This window comes from Theropithecus gelada, chromosome 6 (assembly GCF_003255815.1).
Source record: "Theropithecus gelada isolate Dixy chromosome 6, Tgel_1.0, whole genome shotgun sequence".
Lineage (NCBI taxonomy): Eukaryota > Metazoa > Chordata > Mammalia > Primates > Cercopithecidae > Theropithecus > Theropithecus gelada.
In genome coordinates this window covers 44,925,479-44,939,783 of record NC_037673.1, presented here as the reverse complement: position 1 = coordinate 44,939,783, position 14,305 = coordinate 44,925,479, and the positions used below count along the sequence as shown (strand labels likewise).

Here is a 14,305-nt window from a genome sequence, read left to right as displayed (position 1 = left end):
CACAACGAAAGTTTCTGGACTTTATTCAGCATGAATCCAGCTGGAAACTAATATGCAACTTATATGAACATTAAATTTACAATGGCTTATTTGAAAGGAGAAATATAATGACTTGGTTTATAGAGGACTTTGTCAAGTTATAGGTAGCTTGGTTTTTCAAATTGCTGCTTTTGTCTAATTTTGCCAGTTGAAACTGGTCTTTCAGATACAGCAATGGTTTTTTTCTAAAGAAATCCTGCCAACATTAAAGAGGTTTTCTCCATTATAACTAAACTGAACAAGACAGAAAGCTTATGGGACAAACTAAAACTGGCTCTCGACCTGCAGTTGTGTCATGTTTTTTTCTGAACATTTAAAAAATGTACTTATTGAAATATATGCTTGTTCCAGCCGCCCAAAACCACAGCTGCAGTAAGGCCCAAAACCAGACAGAATAGCAGGAGAGTTCCCACAAGGGACTGCCCCAAACCAACCTAAGATGGGACCAGTTGGGATTTCGAAGAAGGAAACACTAAACACCGAGTGATAAGTCCAAAGCCTTTATTAGTACTATATACATTGTGTGCTGCATTAGTCCTCATGATTGCCAGGGAGAAATGAGACGTTCTAAGCTGTGGAACCATAGGGGAACCATATGGGGAATCAGATATGGAGTTTATATGGGAGCTTAAGGAATTGGGTTCAGGGTTGGGGCTATTACTTATGTGTTTAACAACATGTTTGATGTTTCAGTGTTTCAGGCAGCCTAAACAAGTTTATCCGTGCCTGGGAACACTCAAGGGCGTGGCTTGGGTTCAAGTCTGCGGAAAACATGGCCCCGACACAGAGCAGTCAAAAGCACTCTGTGTTTCTGAGTCAGGAAAAAGAAAGCAGAGGGAACAACACTAATTTGAAGTATATTTACGAATGTTACCCTCCCATGAGACGATGCAATTTAAAAATAAACACCTATTTCTCAAAGAAAACTTTACAGTGCTCAGAAATAAGTATGACATCAGCACCTTGAAAATTCTGTGCAAAATATAAAAACAAGATATTATGTGCAGTAGTAATTAATAGACATACATTTCCACTGGTTATCCACTGACATATTACCAATCTGCATTGAAAATATCTGCTGAGCAGCAAATTGTGCAAAGATCAGTAAAAACAGTATAGTTTGGGTACCCACTGGTGTCCTGAATAAGTATGAAGAGGATTCCTAAATGTCTAGTTTAATAACCCATTTATTTCCCTAATACTGTCCTTATTTCTAAGCTCCTACATTCAATTAAAATATATCCTTATTTATCCTTTTCTCCACACTACTTCCATTGTTTCTCAGCATGGGTATATTTCAATTCGCCCTTATGGTGATGGCAGAGTAATGGTGTCAAAGTTTCCAAAGATATTAATTCTAAATATATTTTTCTCATTTTCCATTTGGTTAATTCTCTCTTCAGTTGTCTTGTTAGCAGACTCACTCTATGGGCTCTATAGGTTCCCTCTGGCAAGCTGCCAGGTTGTAAATTGCCCTAATGGAGAGGTCCACGGGACAAGGAACTGAAGAGTGCTTTCATCCAACAGCCAGGAAGCTACTGAGATCCTCAGTCCAAGAACCTGCTAGCAAGTACATAAATCTGAAGCAGATCCTTTCCCAGCTCAGCCTCCAGAAGAGACTACCCCAACCAATGCTTTGATTGCAGCCTAAAGCAGGGAACCCACTTAAGCCATGCTTGGATTCCTCACCAACAAAAACTGAGATAATAAACGTATGTTAAGTCAGTAAGTTTGAGCAATATGTTGCACAGCAATAGACAACTAACACATTTGGAGTTCTTAATTTTTACTGTTTAGTTTTTCTAGTTTTCAAATTTATATATATATATATATATTTTTTTTTTCACAAATCTGCAGTGACTTTTTTATAGTTTCCAATTCTATATGGAAATTTTCCATCTTTTATCTCCTTGAATACAGTCTTAAAGTCTATCTCACAATGCAATTATTTGGTGCCCCTTTGGGTCTACTGTTTCTGCCAGTTTTCATTCCGTCTTTCTCCTCCTGTATCCAGGATATGTGGAGATACTGTATTTGAAAAAGTACCCAAATAATTTGAGGCCTAGGAAAATATTCTTCCTCCAGGCTTGTATCTTTCAGGTTCCTAAGGGCATTAGCAACCTAAGGTCACCGTAGTCTACTGCCAAAATCTCACAATTTACTAAGCCACCTTGATGATTTGATTTTAAACTACACTCAATGTGAATGGTCTACTTCTGTTTCACCATTATCCCTAGGATGCTGTCCTTCAGGGTCTCTAACCAAAAATTTCTACCGGAGTCACAACCTTGGAGGTCCTATACTTTTAACTTTCGTCCATCTAGTCTCCCAAGGTATTAAAACACTACACGTTTTCAGCCTCTTCTTGGCTAACAAATCCCCCCTCCAGAGCAAAAGCAGGCCCAATAGCAAGTTCAACTTTTGGGATTTCCATTTTATTTAATACATCAGCCTGGCAATTAATCATCACCTTTCCAACACATTCAAGCAGATGTTTGTTGTGATCTGTAATCAGGTGTTAGACCAGGAAGATTGAACCAAATAATCTAGAATAAAGTAGAAATTGAAAGCAGAAGTTCAAGAGTTTTTGTTGTTGTCCGTTCTTTGGTAAGTCACCTCACAGCTTATTAGCCAGCCTGTGTTTGAACCACTATTTGGGCACCTTCTCTATTCTAATAAAGCCTCATCCCTGCACAAGCATCCTAACCATTTTTCTCAAATGGAGACAGGGGTGCTATAAACAACCCAATTTAGTCTAGAAAGGGAAACTAAATATTTTGTGTAACATCCAAATACTTTCTGGTTCTAGAGAAATGGACAAAATTTCTCCCAACCTCAGGCCAGGCACAGTAGCTCACACCTATAATCCCAGCACTTTGGGAGACCAGGTAGGCGGCTCACTTGAGGTCAGGAGTTCACGACCAGCCTGGCCAACATGGTGAAACCCCATTTACTAAAAATACAAAAATTAGCCGGACATGATGGCTCCCAACTACTCGGGAGGCTGAGGCAGAAGAACTGCTTGAACCCAGGAGGTGGAGGCTGCAGTGAGCCAAAATCCACAGTACTTGAGCCTGGGCAACAGAGCCAGACTCAGTATTTTAAAGAAAAAAAAAAAAAAATTCTCCCAACTTCATAAGTAAACTGCCTAAACAAATCAAGATTCATTTTACCATTCATTTAGCAGAAGAGTAAGGTACCAGAAGTTCATGTATTTCGCCAGATAACTTTATCACCCTCCAACCCAAAGACTAGAGGTTTTAATTATCTCAAATGAACTTGAATTCTTTGGAACTTATGATTATCATAATATCTCTTGTTAGAAAAGTGAGATTTCTAAAACCTAGTAAGTAATCATAAAGGTATAATTTTGCCACTAATAATGCAAGTTCTTAACAGCTGTCTTGGCCTCACAGGTCATAAACTAACAGCCTCAGTAACAAAATATTTAATAGAAATTAGTGAGACAGGTCCAATGATGTGGGCCAAGAGAGGAGAAATGAGAAGTGGTAGGAACTGTGGCCAATTGGAGAGAGTATGCACGTCTAAAGGGACTCAGAGCAGGTAATTCCAGCCCCTGTATATTGTTAACATGTAAGAACATAAACCCAGAGTTGCCAGATCTTCCAGTTTTTCAAGAGAATCTGGAATAATGAATGTTCTATGGTTCTCTTGTTAAATATTGGCAATTAATTAAAAAACAAACAAAAGACATTGTATAGAGTAACAATGAATGGCACAAACAAAGCTCAATTATCTCTGATGCTCCTTTCAGTTTTAAATCCTGCTCACCTTGTTTATTAGTACTATTAATAATGACTCAGAGAAAACTCTTGAGAGTCTTAAAAAGATCCTAATAAAAGTGCTCATAACATAAATATTATAAATAAAAGTCAGGTTTCACATGAACTGGAGACACAAAGAAATACTTTGTAAGTAGCTAAACCTCATGTAAGCTTTCATTTTCCTAAGGTTAAGATAGCTTTTAGTAATTCAAACCAAGAATTAAAATCAAAACTAAAAATCTAGCTAGTTCATTTATAAAGCTTATTGACCATTTGGGTGCATATTGCTGCAGTATATATTTCTACAGTATGAATAAGGCCATCATAATATTAAACCTCAGACTTCTGCACAAACTATTATAGAAGACTCAAAAGCCAGTTTCAAGTGTCAAACGCTATTTATAAAAATGTTACAAAGTGAAATGTGCAATTCTATTGGATGACAAAGAATACAAAAGACAATCAAAATCTGAAACAGAATTCAGTATTTCCCACAAAGGAAAAGAACAGAACTGTGATTAAGAAATGGAGATTAATCTGTACTAAAAAGAATGGCTTACAGCCTGGGTCTCCAACCCGATATAAGCCATAATCACAGATATGTTTATTTGCACAGTAGCTGTTGCCGAATTTCAGTCTACCATGTGCTTATTATTCACCAAAATAGTAATCATATCTATACCTTTGAAATATTACCTATAAATTCTTGCTCCTTATGAAATCTCTTAATCTTCCCTGATTATTTTTTATTGCTATTGTTGTTTGTCTTTACAAAATCTCCTTACCAAACTTTGGGGGAACAAAGGCCTTTCAGGTTGAAAAATTCAAACTGTCCAATCAAGTATTGGCCAATATTAATGTTGTAAACCTGTAGGTCTCTTTGTATCTATTCTCAATATTCTCCATGGCAATTTTTCTCACTAGTGCCTTGCTCTTTTCTTTCTCCTGCCTCTATCCAAAGCCACAATTTTACCAATTTCTCTAATAATTTTTACAATTATCCTACCTAAACATGTTTTATGTAAATTAACCTTACCTTTTATTTAATGTAAGCATTACACAACGTACACTAGAACTTTATTATAAAGTGCAACGGGCATAGTAATTTTAACTATATTCGTTGTCTCAGTATATTTGGGCTACAATAACAAAATTCCATTAACTGAACAGCTTATAAACAGCAGAAATTTGTTTCTCACAGTTCTGGAGGCTAGAAAGTCCAAGATCAAGGCACCAGCAGATTCAGTGTTTGGTGAGGATCATAGATCCTCAGTGTTTGGTCTGGCTCATAGATGGTGCCTTCTCACCATGTTCTCACAGGGTGTAAGGGATGAAAAAAATTCCCTTGGGTCTGTTTTATAAGGGCACTAATTCCATTCATGAAGGTGCTGCCCTGCTCCAGTCACCTTCCAAAAGGCCTTACCTCCTAATACTATAGTCATGGGGATTAGGATTTCAATGTAAATTTTTGAAAAACCCAAATATTAAGACCTAGGTACTGGTCTATTAAAATATCTCATTAAAAAATCTAAAGCCCTCTTGCCTAGTATCTAAGTTTTCCATTTCCAGAGATGAGTAAGCTAAAATACATGTATAATGAAACTTACATAAATTTCTTTAAATAACATTTTCTTAAATAACAAATGTAATCATGAAACGCTTTTTCAAATACAATATAATTTCATAATGAATTTGCTTATAATTAAGTGGAATTTGATACATGTTGATGGTTCCATATTAGAGTCCACTCAACTAGTTTCTTAAAATACTTTCTGATTATAAAAATAATGTTCTCACATTCTGGGGGGTAATTATGAAAATCAGATAATTAGAGGGAAAAATTGAGCATAATCTTAATCACACAGTCTGTTTAGTTATAATGCTGATGCTTATCATTCAGATACAAAACACAAAGTTGAAACCAAACTAAATTTGAATGTGCTTACAAATGTATTTAAATCCATGGAATTTGATAAAATCATCTAGGGAGAGTATGGTTAAACAAAAATGGAGTTTAGAAAAGAAAAAAAAAATGTACATCAATATTTGAAGAAAAGTGAGAGGAAGAACAGCAAAGAGAAATATGACAGAATAGCCAATGAGATAGAAGGCAAACCAAGAACATGTTTCACTGAAGGCAATAAAAAGACTACTTTAAGAACGAAGGAGTGGTCAACCATGCAAAATGTGTCAGACCTTACTGAGTACAATACAGAAAACTGTCCAGTGGATTTTGCTATGTAGGGACTAATGGCTACCCATTTGATAAGCAGTTTCAGAAGAACCCAAATCAGATTGGTTATATACACCTCACGAGAATCAGCTGAAAAATTATTGGCTTTAATGAACAACTTAAATTGGTCTGATCTTTTACAAAATAAATATATAGCTATCAGTATCACCTATATAAAGCCACTTTTAAAAACTATAAAGAAGTATAAAATTGGGAAGAAAATCCATTTCCAACTACACAAAAATGTAGGCATACATAGGAAATGCATGGAGATAAAAGAAACTCTAAACTTTGCTGAGAAATAAAAGATGTAAATACGCCAGGTACAGTGGCTCACACCTGTAATCCCAGCACTTTGGGAGGCCGACGTGGGTGGATCACCTGAGGTCAGGAGTTCAAGACTAGCCTAACCAACATGGTGAAACACCGTCTCTATTAAATACAAAAAATTATCCAGGCATGATGGTGCATGCCTGTAATTAATCCCAGCTACTTGGGAGGCTGAGGCAGGAGAGTCGCTTAAACCCAGGACATGGAGGTGATAGTGAGCCGAGACTGTGCCATTGCACTTTAGCCTGGGCAACAAGAGCAAAAACTCTGTTTCCAAAAAAAAAAAAAGCAAGTAAATAAGAAGATATACCAGATCTTAAACTAAAAAGGTTGACTACCTTAAATTCATTAATTCACATCCATTCAACCAACATTTATTGATTTCTTACTTCTATGAATCTAGGCACTTGGAATGGATTAGCAAATAAAGCATGTAAAGTTCAAAGCTTAGAGTAATTTGATTTCAATGGGGTTATCCCTTATGTTTCACCATTATACTGTCCTATTAATATCTATCTTAATATCTATCTTTTCTTTTAAAACCAAGATTGAGAATTCTATCAAAGCCTTCTTTCTCCTTTGAACAACTAATGTTCTGTACTGGCATTACTTCCTAACATTAGTCCATTACTGAATTGATTTTCTACCCTGCTGTAGTGGGTTCTTCTGTTTGTTTTGAGACAGAGTCTTGCTCTGTCGCCCAGGCTGGAGTGCAGTGGCACAATCTCGGTTCACTGCAAACTCTGCCTCCCGGGTTCCAGCAATTCTTGCGCCTCAGCCTCTGGAGTAGCTGGGATTACAGACATGCACCATCAGGCCAGGCTAATTTTTGTATTTTTAGTAGAGATGGGGTTTTGCCATGTTGCCCAGGCTGGTCTCAGGACTACTCGTGGACTCAAGTGATCCACCCACCTTGGCCTCCCAAAGTGCTAGGATTACAGGCGTGAGTCATTGCACCCAGCTGCAGGGGGTTCTTATAATTACTGAATTCAGTATGTTAGTATTTTATTTGGGATTTCTGCATTTATATTAAAATGTGCATTTAATAGCTCAATAACTCAATTTGTCTTATCAGTTAGTAATACACAAATGCAATTATTTTTAAATCAATAAAAGGTAACTAAAATTAAATCTTTCAGTGACGAATTTCAGCAGAGTAAGAGATCTAATAACAGGCTGACATAAGAAATATTTGTCTCAAAAATCAATGTATTTAATAGTTGACAGTTACAAATCTCATTACTGTTCCTTCAGTAAAATTTATTCCCAAAGTTCTCAATCAAGTATGTTTTTTCAGTTTTCCAACAGCTGTGCTTTTTCTTCTTTTGGTCTATTCAGTAGAAAGTGAACTATCTGAAGTAGAACATCATCATTAAAACCCTTCACATCATTATCCTCAATTGTTTCATAAAGAGGCTTACTCTGTGTACCCCAACATATATTTTTACGAGGGTTATTTTGATCAGCTCGTGTAGTCAGTGCCAAAGTATTTAGCTGGTAGCAGAAAAAGGAAAAGTATTTTCCATCTGTGATCACAGCCTGGGAGACAAAAGGTCGAGTAACATCTGCTTCACTCCAGAATCCTGTAGAAGAAAGTTATGCTGAAATTTACGTACAGAATATATCTTACCCAAACAAAACAAACACATTAGACATTAGAGGGTATCAAATACCTCCTACAACTTAGATACTTTATGTAACAAAATCCCTGAAGACCTCAAAGTTTCCTTATCATCTCCATTCTAACCCTATATTTAATTTCTGCACAAACAATATTTTCCTCCCTTCTAGTATCCTCAATCTCATGATTAATCTTTTTCAACAATGTCAGCCTTATTTGCTTCATCTAAGAGCAGCAAGCTCTATCTATGCAGATGCCTTCTACATCTGGTACTATGTCATTACCCAACTACCAAGCAGTAACTTTATTTCTCCGCACGTATCTTACATCATCTTTAATGGAGATAGCAAATGAATACTGTTAACATACGGAATTAATTTTATTGTAAAAGGAAGTACTTTATCTTTCAAAAATAAACAGTGCCATTCTACCATCTTTAAGAAAGTTACTTCTTTCTTATGTCTAATTCCGTCTACTCCTACTCCCACTTTTTCTATTCAATTCTGTTACAGAAATCTAACTCGATTTTGAGTATAACGTTAAAATACATATATACGTTAAAAAAAAACATGTATTACATTACTTCAGGTTTTAGAATACAATCCAAACGCCCCACAATGAGCTCTAATAGTCCTGTAAGATATAGCCTTTGGCTTCTGCTATGTCCTTCTACATCATTCTCCTTGTCCCACTCTTCATTACCCTTCATGTTGTTCCTAAATATTTCAGGCCTGTTCCCATCTCAGGGACTTTTTTACTTGCTGCTCCTTTTGCCTGGAAGTGTCTTCCTCCAGATTTGGGCACAGGCAGCTCCTCGCCATTCAGGTGTTAGGAGAAGTCATTTTTAGAGACCTCCCCTGAATGACTTTTATAAAATAAATTCTTCTCCATACCTCATTTATACCTGCCCCCCTATAAATCATTCTACTCTTTATGCTATTTTCCCCATAATATTACCACTAGCTATACATATTACATGCTTATTATCTTTTACCACCGCCCCCCTACCCCGTTATAATATAAGCTCTAAGAAAGCAGGATCTGTTTCACTCAACACTGCATCTTGAACAGAGTATAGCATATAAAAAAGCAGTTACTGTTTACTGAATGAACAATCTCCTAATTCAAATCCTGGATATAACCTTTAAAGAAATTATATAGGATAGCCATTGATTTAATATAAATATTTAATCCACAAAATCATTACCTTTTCTACCTTCTGAAAGCTATTATCATCTAGAAAGGGTTGACTTAGTTGGCTACAGTCTTTAAAATGCGTGCAAAAGTACATTCACACAGGAGATGGTCAAAGTAAAAGATAAAAACAATTACCTCAGTGTCAGATTTCAACTGTATAGTATTTAAACATGGATTTTAAAACAACCGTACTTTGGGCCAATGTAAAAGTTTAAAGATGTTAAGATTCAACCTATGTTTAAACCCAAAGAAAACAATTTTAACCATTATATTCTTAGAATGTTACAAATATCTTCAAAGAAAATGCTATAAAATTAGTTTTTACCTTGATACATAGCTTGTGCTCCAGTCCAAGCAAAAAGGCTTGCAATAGCATTAGCTCTAAAAACAACTTCTATCTGATCAGCACAGTTTTGTCTCAAAAGTCTTTCCCTTCTTAATTTGTTAGGTAACAGATGAAACTGGGTGTGACCGTAACAGCAAGGATCTGCAGTTTTTGAGCCTGAAAAGCAAAGAAAAACATTTCAGATGAAACAAACACGTAGAACATCTGGAGCACATGTTTTAGTATTTGCGCCTTTTTTTTCCTTCTTTATACATCATATTCTCAGTACTCTAAATACATAAGTAGGAATATTAATATACTTATATATCATATGGATCATAATAAAATTAAATTTCACAGAAAAGCATAATTTCTCAATCTGCTAGCTATCATAAAGCCCATCAAAACAAGGAAGAAGTTGAAAGAATATATAGAAAAGTTATTTAAAATTTCTATTATCTGTTTTCTCAAATCCTTTAGTCATGATTAGCTATGGTTGTCTCCTTGTCATATTAACCAAGAGGATACAACTACTTCAAGACTCTAAAAACTTATTTAATGAAATAATTACACACTTTGCTCCTAATTTTTAAAAATTATTTTTACACTACTTTTCTAAGTAAAAAAAAATAAGTAGCAACATTTCATGAAATGCTGACATTCTTGATCTTAGTGGTAAAGTCTTTTCAACAAAGTGTTCCTTGCAGGTCACTACCTAAGACCGCAGTGACTGAGAAGAGGCTGATAAAATAGGTCTGGAGGGCTAGTATAAAACCTTCTTAAGACCTCTTCACATTGGGTAGGAATTAACAAAGGAAGAAAAAATGACAAAATAAGCTGCACGAGGGAGGGCAGACATCAGGCATTATGAATTTGTGAATTCCTGATCTTACCACCATCCATGGCGCAAATAGAACACTTAAAAAAGTCAACTGCTATCTTAAGTCCAGTTCTAAAAGTTTTTACTTTTAAAAAAACACAAATTTATTTTTCTATCTAATAAGTCAACAAAGTCTATTTTCTAAAGTTAAATACTGCTATTTCGGTAGAAACAAGTAAAATTTCAAATAACAAACTTAAACAATATTTTCTTTCCAGTGTTTATGCATGTTGCAGTAACCTGAGATTATGAATTATATTGCTCATGGACTATGTAAACCTCTCGGTAATCAAGAATTAATTCCTCATTGTAGTCAATACTCCAAATTCGCATAGGACACTTTGAGATTATGAATTATATTGCTCACGGACTATGTAAACCTCTCGGTAATCAAGAATTAACTCTTCATTGTAGTCGATACTCCAAATTCGCATAGGACACTTTGAACACATTTATAGCACAATATGTCAAAAGAGAAACTTACCAACAAATATACGGTTTTCATACTGCCGTTTGAATAATGGAAGTTTGTCTGGTTTACATTTTATAGTGGGGATTTCTATAGGAACAGAATAATCCAATGGCACAAACTTAAAGAAAAAGAAAAGACATACTAAATTCACAGCAACATTAGTATGTATTTTACTCACACTCATTAGATTTAAAAATCTTAAAATGAGGCGGTTTCACAAAATGATTTGATAATACTATCATTGAATGATGGGCTAAATCCAGTAAGCCACCTGTTTTTACAGGTAAAGTTTTACGGGAAGACAGCCCACACAAACTCATTTATAAATTGTGTATGGCACTCTGCACTGTAAGAGCAGAGCTGAACGCTTGCAACAGAGATTTACAGCCTGTACAGCCTAAAATATTAACTATCCAGATCTTTACAGAAAAAGTATGTCAACCCTGACACGAAAGCACAGACAATACTCAAAATATACTTTCCTCCAAAAGAACTGCAAATATGTAAAATGGCCCAGCTGATAAGTGTTAAACTTCCTTGGTTTATGACTAGCTAGTGCAGTCTAGTAAATTACAATCATAAACTATTTCAGAATTTTTATATTAAGAGAAACATACAGATCTGTATGATCCGGCAAAATGACACCTTAACCTATTTTTGTTAAAATGATTATCTGACCTTTATGGTGTATACCGTAGCAGATTACATAAGCTAAAAAGATTTTTGAGATGTGATGTCTTCAAAAAGGAAACTTGAAAGGCAAGAGATCCATCTGAAACATTTTATTCTACTATTACTTAACCTGCCTATGACAGATCCTACGTGAGATATCAACAGATACATAATCACAATAAATCCTTACCTCTGCCAGTTGCTTGGATATTCGAACCTGGTTGTTTGGTTTATCATCTATCTGGTATCGCAAGTCATCAATTCGACCTTTTCGATGACCACGAGGAATAATTTCTTCACCACGCACCCAGTAAAAATGAACTGGGCGTCTATAATCTATCAAAAAGATAGTCAAAATTTTTTTCATCTGATCATCTAAATAAATTTGGTTACTATTAGAACACTAAAGAGTACTAACTTAGCAAATGATAACTTAAGAATGATGGAAGTAAGAGTCTGGGTTATGTGACAATTTAACTATTATGACTTAAATATAACATTCAAACTTTTGTCTATTTGTGCCATCATTACTCTGAACATTAACCAAAGAGATTTCTCATTATGAGTAATAAAATAAGACTAACAAGAGTATCATTCACCATAAACAAAAATAGGACTATTTTATGAACTACCAATTCAATTTTCACAATAACTCCCAAAGGTATGTATACTTTTCATTATCTCCATTTTATAGAAGAGGAACCTAGGTCTTGACAAAGTTAAATAGGTTTTCTAGGCCATCCATCAGGAGTAGTCTAAGTTCATGACGCTTTCCTCAAGACTTCTTTCTCAACTGGAGAAGGGAAAAAACATGTACACAGCAAGGCTAAGTTGAGCACACATCTACAGTCCTAACATTACTTCAATATTAAGACATCCACTTCGTAGAAGATATAAAATGATGAGTACGTCAAAAACAATAATTTTTAAAATTATCTATATGTTAATTACTTTTCATGTCCGCCCTGAGCGGTTACACAGAAGCTGCTGATGGTTTACTAGGAACTTGGAACGGGGGTTTGAAGTTTGACCCCCCACCCCGCGCCAATCTATTAGCTATAGGGTCGTCAGGCAGACACATTTAACGTTTCTATGCCTCAGTTTGTTACATTTTGGTCTTTTTTGCATTTACCAAAACATTGCTACCTATCGTGAACGGTTATTGTGAGGATTAATAAGTTGGCACATATAAAATTTAGAACAGGGCCTAGCACATAAATACTCAGTAAACGTTAGGTATCTTAGTTAATATTTCATTTAATCTTCACAATTGTACGACGAAGAACCACTACCGTAAAATGCGAAAAATTAAGCAAAAAAGAAGTTACTAAAGAAAAAGAAAAGGCACACTGAATTTAAAATTAAGCTAAAAAGAATACTGCTCAGCCGTGTGACACACCGTCACACAGCTTTCTGGTGGAACAGCCAAAAGGAAACCTGGCCCGCCCCACTCTCTTAAGTGGCGTTTTTCTTCATCACCACTGCTCTTCCATTCGGCTTAACCCTCACAAAGTAGAGTCCAGGACTGGAATCCTAGAGAGCTCAGGCTACCAGAGTTGAAGAGCTGGTAGGTGTTAGCGCAGCCACAAACACGTAGTCTCTAGATTCCTAACGCAGTGACTGTTACAAAACTAGGTCACTCCAGATAGGAACGAAAGAACTAGGAAAACAAGAACGAAGCAGAGAGAAAGAAATGACGAGGGGTAAATCTGCGGCGGAGTAACCCAGTACAATCCCCATCTCTCCCTTCCGCCCTGGGGGATCCAAGGCTCACCGAGGGCGGCAGCGGCCAGGGCCGGGTTGTGTGGGCTGAGGAGGCCCACGAGAGTTGCCACCAGCTGATCCAGGAAGGGCAAAGATATGACCTCCCTCTCCTCGTAACGGTGCACGCGCCGTTTACGCCTCAGGTAAAAGTGCTCCTGCAGCAGGCAGTCGCAGGCGACGGCACGCAGCGCCGCGAGGTCCAGCGCGGGTTCGGGTTCGGGCTCGGGCTCCGCGGGGGTCGGCGGCAGACCCGACAGGAACACGGTCTTGGTGAAGTACTGGTACCAGCGGTCAGCGTTCAGCGCGAAGGTCTGCGGGTAAACCATGTACTTCATAAACTGCATCTTGGTGAGAATTCGCAGCTTCTCGTCTACCGACTCCGCAGCGTGCACCGTCGCCTGCCAGCGTTCGATTCGCCGCAGCCGTGCCGCCTTGCTGTCGGCTGTCATGGAGGCCACAATCGGCGGGTACCGCGCGACGGGGGTCGCCGCGACATCTTGGCAGGTCGTTTCTGTAGCCGTGGCGGCGGCATTAGCCGCGGTGTGCAATGAAAGGCTCGGACCGCGAAGCATAGGCCTCCACCACCTGGCCGCCGCCATCTTTACCCGCGGTTCCGGACCCAGAGGTCGACTTAAACAATTGTCCCTCTCTTGCTGTAGGGGCCAATAGGAAAACGTAATCTGAGCCAGTCTAGGAAAGGCAGAGTCTCAGTGGGCGTGAGTTATGTTGCGTCATTCATGGTTTAGCCAATCATATAACTTCTCCAGTCGCGGTTTCCTGCGTTTGTAGATGGAAGGAAGAGCTTGTGTGCTTAGGCCTTACGCTAGTGGGAGATGCTGCCACCTAGGTTACTTGTAGGACCCTATAGGGCAACCTCCCTTTCCAGGAACTGTTTGGGAACATCTTGCAGGAAAATGGCAGGCCCTTGGTTAAACGTATTGGCTTCATTTGTGTGTCTCACAACACTTCTTTTCAGTTTTAGTTCTA

At 37.3% G+C, this 14,305-nt stretch overlaps 1 protein-coding gene across 1 annotated transcript; it reads right to left on the bottom strand.

Annotated features, from left to right (window-relative positions):
• Positions 1-2,455: 2,455 nt before the first annotated feature.
• Positions 2,456-13,973, bottom strand: MRPS30 (mitochondrial ribosomal protein S30). Its single transcript, XM_025388749.1, has 5 exons — positions 13,329-13,973; positions 11,745-11,890; positions 10,895-11,000; positions 9,531-9,707; positions 2,456-7,970 (listed from the first exon to the last, which is right to left on the bottom strand). Exons 1-5 carry the CDS (start codon positions 13,915-13,917, stop codon positions 7,681-7,683), a joined length of 1,308 nt encoding a protein of 435 aa, XP_025244534.1. The 5' UTR covers positions 13,918-13,973; the 3' UTR covers positions 2,456-7,680.
• Positions 13,974-14,305: the final 332 nt, after the last annotated feature.